At 33.0% G+C, this 8,218-nt stretch overlaps 1 protein-coding gene across 1 annotated transcript; it reads right to left on the reverse strand.

Annotated features, from left to right (window-relative positions):
- Positions 1–1,003: 1,003 nt before the first annotated feature.
- Positions 1,004–4,498, reverse strand: LOC145040377 (uncharacterized). The gene is made up of 2 exons (XM_078988314.1): positions 4,315–4,498; positions 1,004–1,689 (listed from the first exon to the last, which is right to left on the reverse strand). Exons 1-2 carry the CDS (start codon positions 4,496–4,498, stop codon positions 1,004–1,006), a joined length of 870 nt encoding a protein of 289 aa, XP_078844440.1.
- Between the last annotated feature and the right edge of the window lie 3,720 nt (positions 4,499–8,218).

Below are 8,218 nucleotides of genomic sequence, written 5' to 3' on the forward strand. Positions count from 1 at the left end.
CTCACTTTATTAACCATGGAATTGGTTTCTCTCACTCCAAAATAGTTATAACTATTGCTTTACTTATGGAAAAACATCTTTTGGTTTTCAAAGTTTATTCAAAATCTCTTTACAAACACATTTTAAATATGGTTTTACTTGTGAAGAAAATATTTTTTGAACATTTTAATAGTATCATTACTGCTCTAGCAGAAAACCTTTAACTCTCACCAACCTTTTTTTGACCCTCAAAACTACGTGTATTCTCAAGGAATCACTGAACAAGCATTTTAGACAATGGAAAAGTCATGGACTTCAGGAAACCTAGTTTACTAGCTTTTGGTATATCTACCTACATGTTTTAAGGCAATTTACGTACTATACTATTATCTATAAGAACTTTGTATTCAAACTTCAAGATGGAATACAACTACTATTTTGTTTATTGTTGTACTAGTGCTATATATTCGGCTTACATGTGATCCATGAACTAACTCACACAACGCGGCATGTTCTGCCGCCTTGGTCGGGATGTGACAAGTTCGTTGGTCGCCCGTTTAGAATGATCAATCTTTGGTCTAAGTGTATCCACATAATACACACTAATAGTGGATATCTCACATTTCCATTTACCTGTCCCCATCGTTTGTTGGAATACTCCAAGTATAGATGATAACAATTGGAGGTTGTGTTCTCCAGTTCCATGTTTGTCGCATCATTTGTATCCGCTCATTAAATTTACAAGATTTATGTCTCTCCAGTTAATAGAAGTCTTGGAATTTGTTTATGTCTCTCCAAAATAGAGTGTGATCTCCTTTAGATTCTTGTTTTTTTTAGTATGTCTCAGAAATTGATTCCAATCTTCCGTAGTCTAGTTTTCACCCCAGCCATGTTGTTTCATACATTGGAAATCAAAAGGTTTGTTACTTAAATTATGGATGCCCATTATTACCCTTCTCCATAATGCCAACTTTTCTATTTTTAAACCTCACCACCATTTAATAATCAAAGAAAAGTTAAATGCTCAGAGTGATCCCAATCCCAACCCTCCCTTTCCATTTGGTGCTATAATATTTTCCCAAGCAACCCAACTTATTTTTTTTTTCCTATTGTCGCTTCCACCCCACAAGAATTGTCTTCTAATTTTTTCTAGTGTATTAGTAACTCCCACTGGTGCTACAAATATTGAGAAGAAGTAAGATGGTAAGCTGTCAAGGACAACCTTATCAAGAGTTACTCGAACCTCAAAGAAGAGGCTCTTTTCTTTCCATTTGGATAATCTCATGTAGAATCGATCAATTATGGGCTTCAAGTGTTTCTTTAGCTTCATGTTTGTACCGACCGGGACACCTAGGTAAGTAAATGGCAATGTGGATGGTTTGTATCCAAGTGGTAGAGCCCATCTTGTAACTTCTTTTGTGTCGACTCCAATACCAAAGACCCTTAATTTGTGAAAGTTAACTTTCAATCTTGATGCAACATGGAAACATCTCAAAACCCTTGCAATATTCTTTAAGTTAACTTCACTCCAATCTCCAATGAAGAGAGCGTCATCAGCGTAGAACAAATGGGAGATGGTGGTATCCATATGTGTCAATTTAATTCTGTAAAATATGTTCTTATTGCGTATCACCTTGATAGCAATTTTAAGACCTTCCATTGCTATTATGAATAGGAAAAGTGATAGTAGGTCACCCTGTCGCACCCTTTCTGCATTTTGAATTCATATGTTGGAGACTTGTTAACAAATATTGATAACCTTGCCAATTGTAAGCATCATTTAATCCACATACACCATTTATTTAAATACCCTATTTGCGTAAGTATTGATTCAAGGTATTCCCAGTTTACAAAGTCAAAGACTTTATTGACTGTCACTTTCTTTGGACATACACCTAATTCATTAACAGTTAACGATCCATCAAGTATGTTCCAACCTTTAACATCAGTTGATTGTACTTATCCTATGTTCATGCCAATTACCCCTTTGATCCTGTTGGCGAGAGTCATGTAAATGATCTTATATAGACACCCAATTAGGCTTATTGTTCTGTGGTCTCCAAGATGTAATGGGTATTTGATCTTTAGGATTAAGGTGATGAAATCTTAATTGCATCCCCGATTAATTATGCCTTATTTGTTTAATTTTTGTACTTTGAGTCTAGTTATATATGCAATACGTTATAGTTTAGTAGTGGAGTCAATATGTTACATTTAGGAGCCAATGAGTATTCCTCTTGAGGATATATCTATATCTATACACCTAATTATAAAAGCTTAGATGGATGGGAAGAAATATTGTTTAAAAGAGTTTTATAGAAAGTCATGGACTCCATTAGTGACCTAATTGATTCCGAGCACTCCAATAAATTTCTTAGAAAGTCATCAACTAAGGTACACATAGAAGTACAGATAGGAATTATTTGCTTGTGTACTTTGTTAAAGTTAGAGTTATAAGAAAATATAATAATAAAATAATAAAAAAATCAAAAAAGTGTAGTTATATTCCTAGGTCAGTTATTATATATAATATTTTTCATTTAAAAGTCGTGTCACTTGGAATTTGGCGATACATTTTGCAACAAAACGGGTAAATAAAAGGGTATAGGTGGTAGGAATGCTAAAAATAAATGTTGTTCAAAATAAGTGGGGAACGTTTATAAGGATTTTCGGTATTTAGGGTTTGGGAAGTAACTAGGCCTGAGAGACAAATATACGCATTGCACTAAGACATAATTGGTAAGTACAAATCGAGTTATTCTATGTGATGTTAAGGAATTCAAAAGTAACAATCAATAAACGAAATTCTTTACAATGCGAAGTGAAGGATCATACATAGAATTGAGTTGCTTGATAAATATATTAGTGACTGTAAGATAATACACAACGTTTCTAAATTAGTTATCCTTCTAAGTTCTATTCTTTAAAACGATTTACTCCACATGCGCACACTTCATCGCATTTTACTATTCCTTTCTCAGATTCTTTATTCACATGCACGCACATCATCCCTAAAGATATATTATTTAATGTTTGCATTTTCATACTTTCTATTTAAATCATGCCTTAGAATCTAGATAAACCAACTAAGTTAGATAGAGAACGTCACTTACTTGACCATGGAACATCCTTAGCCAAGTGGAGCATCTTATGACAAGTTGACCATCCCATTAGAGAAAACTATGTGTGATTGTCTTGGTTCATGGAGCATTCTCGTATGTAGTGAAGAAGGAAAATATCAAAAGCTTTAAATGACCATCTTGGACCAACTGGAAGCATCTTAGAGCAACTTCATGCTCTTAGACCAACATGGGAAAACTTCAGTTACATGGACCAAATTTGGAGAAACTGCATTCAACTTGGAGCATCTTAGATTCTCTTGGAGCAACTTCACCAACTTGAAGGATCTTGATCACTTGGACCATCCTCGTCCAACTTGGAGCAACTGCATGCTCTTGGACCATCTCCACCTCTTTAGACCAACTAGACGAATGAATGAAGCATCTTCATTCATCTTGATCAACTTGAGGCATCTTGGACCATCTTCATCAACTTGATCACTTGGATCATTCTGGACTATCTCTACTAATTTGGATCAACTGGAAGTCACTTGGACCATATTGGAGCATCTTCAATCACTTGGAGCATGTTCAAGAACATTAGAGCATGTTCAAGAACTTGGAGCATCTTCTGCAACTTGGTGCATCACGTCCATGTGGATCATTAAGTGCACATAGAGCATAATAAATGTCCCACACACATTTTGAATAGGTAATACACATTTTTAATGATCCATGCATGTTTCAAGTAGGTTATGCACATCTCAAGTAGGCCTTGCACATCTCATGTAAGCCATGCACGTTTCAAGTAGGTCATGCACGTCTCGAATAGGTCATGAACATTCCTAAGGTGCCATTCACGTCTCTAAGATAACATCCACGCATGCAACACCTTTTCTTTCTTGATTCTCAAGTCATCTTTTTCTCGCTCGCGACTCAAGTTGAGATTCTCCTATTTATACTTGAGTACCATCCAAGTCTTATGGGCCTACAAGTTGGCCCATGCAAGCCCTATCTCGTCCCATTGAGAAACCCTAACAACCTTCACCTATAAATACTTCACTTTTATTTCTCTTTCTTACTTTTCTCTTTCTCACAAATTCTTACTCTTATACTCGTTTAGAGCAACATCGAATTTCATTTTGGAGAAAAATTGAAATTTTCTTGAGTTTGGAGCAAAATCACTTCGTGAGTAACAGTTGCATCACCAACAGCCTTATGAGCAATAGTTGTGTGAGCAACAACCTTGGGAGAAACAATATTCATGAGAAACAACCTTGTGAGCAATAGTCTTTGTGAGCAACAACCTCGTGAGCAACAGTCGCATGAGCAACAACCTCGTGGGCAACTGTCTCGTAAGTAACTGTCTTCATGAGCAACAACCTTGTGAGCAAAAGTCTTCGTGAGCAACAGCCTTGTGAGAAATATTCTTCGTGAGCAACAAGCTTCTCTTTCTCCATCAATATCCGTCATCAACAACAACCCTCATGAGCATTATGATCTTTTATGGGCATCCAACCTTTTCTTGGCGCATCTCGCGGCCCTCCAACTCTATTTGCGCCACATCAATTTTTTAGCAACTCTCTTGCACCAACTATCCTTCTTGCTCCATCCAACCCTCTTTGTCTAATACCCCTCTTGTGCCGTAACTACTTGCATCATATACATTATCGAGAATGCTTACACTCTTGTGCCGTCAACATCCATTGGCACAACGTAATTTGGAGGAAAACTATCACCACAAACCCTAATTATGCCACTCTAATCCATAAAAAAAAATAGCGCATCATCTAAAATCGTGGGTATCATCTTGACCCAAAATCATGTTCCATCACCTCTTGATTTAAACCCCTTGGCGCAACACACTCTAGTTGAAACTACCTTTGGTGCAACTACTCTTAACCAAGAATACCCTGGTGTAGCTTCGCTTCCTTGGTGCAACTTCATTCCCTTGGATCAACATCAACATCTCGTGATCAATCTGTTGGAAAAAAATCTAAGTCAATGTGAGCATCACACGCTACTTGTGCCAACACTATCTGTGCCTTCCACCAACCCTAGTTTTTTTAATGTGTTTTTATACCATCCTCACTTTAGCCCCATCGCTACAACCACATTCCCTAACCTCCCTCATAATTTTTTTTTGTTTTGATATTCTTCGACCCTCATAGCAGGTGCCCCATCCTCATTCACAAAGTGCACTAAATGCAGTGCTATTGACAAACCTTTTTGAGTTCCTTCGTTTACTATCAAAAGAAGCACACACACAAATGTTGCCTAACTTTGTTTTACCTTTCCTTATACTAAGATCAGTTTCTTGGCCTTCAACCAAACCCATTCAAATCCCTAAGAGCCATTTCCATCAAATTTGTTTTTTATTGTCTGACATAAACTCACAACAAAAAGAATTAGGGCTACCCGCTACTAGAAAATTTGGTTTTAGCTACTAAATATTTATTACGAGAAATTTTTGTTGGAAACATCCATCTAGTTTCTTTCAACCTTGCAACAAAGGTGTAATACAACAAAATTCAAACAAAGTACCTACAATAGATACCCTAAATATTATGTTGGAAAAGTGTAGCTATTTTCCTACAAAACACCAACCAAAGTATTAATTAATATTTAAAATTAGTATTCTATTGGAAATTCGTAGGAAAAATGATAGCGGGAATTGAAAACGTTATCCAACCTTTTGTCTTTGCTTCTCCCTCCTAATATTTGGAGTTCATTTTTTTTTTAATTTTAATGTACATTATATAAAAAAAAAAATTAACAAACAATTATTACAAAAAAACTAAAAATAGAGTATTTGAATTGGATAAAGAAAAACTAAAATTATCAAGTTATTTACATTAGAAATAATAAGAAAATAAAAAACCTTGAAAACAAAAACATAAAAAAAACAATAATTTGTCATGAAAAATAATTTGTTATGAAGTTAATAAAAACAATAATTTATAATGTCATATATATATATATATATATATATATATATATATATATATATATATATATATATATATATAACTTGAAATATACAAGGCTTTTAAAACAAAACGTCGAGTTCAAATGCTCAATTCCTTCCAGCTTTATTTATATATTTATATATTTACTAGTTTATAACCTGTGAGAAACACGGTTATAAACTTAATTAAACTTTCATATTAAAAAATCAAAATTATGAATCAATTATTTTAAAGAAAATAATTACTTAAGAGATATTTTTTTAGTTATATAAAATTATAGTCCTTGCTATACATAGATACATGAAGTTATATCACCTTATAATCTGTATTAATTTTATTTTATATTTTAATATAATGTTATTAATTTAATATAATTAGAGTGAAAATTTTTAAAATTTAAAATTTAAAATTGAAAATCAGTTATTAATTAATGTAATTAGAGTGGAAAATTTATAATTTAAAATTTAAAATTTGAAATTTGAAAATGATAATTAATAGGTTGACAAGTAACATGATAGGTGAAATATAATATTAATGAGTACTATTAGTATAACACTTGTCAATAGGATAATAAACTTATTCATTTATTAGAATAGAAAGAGGAAGATTTATTTATTTATCAATTTTTGTCTTCCATTGTAAATTTGTTGGAAAGTTCCGACAAATTTCCTACAAAATCAAAAACCCTTACTCTCGGTTAACCTAGCCTCTTTTTACATTTTGATGAAAAAAATGTACCGCACTCCTTAAACCATGACCAGCGAATACCCAAATAATCTATAGGCACCGAAGATTTGTCCCACCACACTACCATTGTTGCGATAAAACTCCATCACATCCGCTTCATGCTGCCATTTCTCCCCACTGTTGTTGCGACACACTTGCTTCACGTTCACGGTTTCTCCATTGTTGATGTCTGATACTTCTAGACCAAGACTTGCTTCCTCCGCCAGTGACTTCAGGTAAGTTGCTTGATACCACATCTATCAATTTCTACCTGTTTATCAAATAGTTTCATTCATTAATTTCTATCTGTTTATCAAATCTATCAGTACGAATGATTAGAATGTAACAGTAAGTACGTAAGTATGTCAATGTATCACTATGTGTGGATGCTATCTGTATGTAACAATTTGTATATATTATTTTTCTCAATTATGTATGAAAATTATGTTCTTTTTCTCAATTATGTTTGAAAATTGTGCTCATGGAACTGTATCATTATGCAATTATGTATGCATTATTTATGTACTATGTATCATCATTTTTTTGTATGAATGTGAGAGTACACTAATCACCAGATAAGTAGATGCAAAAATAAAAGGTTGTTTGCATCCCAATCCGTTTTGGTATGGTTAATAACCCCTAAATCCATTTTACTTATATATATATATATATATATATATATATATATATATATATATATATATATATATATATATATATATATATAAGGTCAAAAGGTTTAGATTAACTACTATTACAGCATTATTTTGATAAAATTTTGTGATAGATTAATAAAAATGTTTATTATAGAATTAATAAATGATAATTTCAGTTCACAACTCTAGATAAGCAAACTAACATAACAAATCAATTATTTTCACAATTAATAAATATTTACTGTAAAAAATATCATTTTCAGAATTAATAAATCTAATTTTCTATCCATTTCTATAAAAGAAAACTCGAGCTAGAAGAACATGCTACCTATAGTTATTTCTCTATATACACATCAGGAGTAAATAAAAGCCTTATTTAGAAGGGATGTGAACCATAAGTAATTAAAAGTTTTCATTTACTGCTGGATTGATTTTTTTGTTGATTTTTTGGCATCTATATTCCATTTTTACATAAATTTCAACACAAATAGATAATTGTGACAACCCGAAATTTCTATCTTGTACAACCATTCAATTCAATCAAAGTCAGACTTGTTTCTGCTAACTGTTAGCACTATTTAGAGTCTGTTTGAGTGTTCTAAGCCTAGTACAATCAAGAATCAAGTGTCAGGAAATATCTTCTAGGGTTCATTGTCCAACAAACAAATCTTAAACCCTATACGAGGTGTTTACGGCCAAACTTTATGAGTTTCAGCCGTAAACTCCCTTCTTGGCCGTAAACTCATGCCTTATACATGATTTTACACCCTTTTTCCTCATTTCTTTCATTCTAAGTTCAAGAACTTCCATTTCTCTGTAACAACCCGAA

The sequence above is a fragment of the Lactuca saligna genome, chromosome 4, assembly GCF_052625555.1.
Source record: "Lactuca saligna cultivar CGN05327 chromosome 4, ASM5262555v1, whole genome shotgun sequence".
In the NCBI taxonomy this organism is placed as follows: Eukaryota; Viridiplantae; Streptophyta; class Magnoliopsida; order Asterales; family Asteraceae; genus Lactuca; species Lactuca saligna.

Bases quoted from the DNA above. Each gene is read 5' to 3' on its own strand.
- LOC145040377 (XM_078988314.1), bottom strand. From the start codon at position 4,498: ATGGAGAAAGAGAAGCTTGTTGCTCACGAAGAATATTTCTCACAAGGC. The intron at 1,690-4,314 runs GTTGTTTCTCAT...TTCAAAATGCAG, and splicing joins CAAAGACTATTGCTCACAAG to AAAGGGTGCGACAGGGTGAC.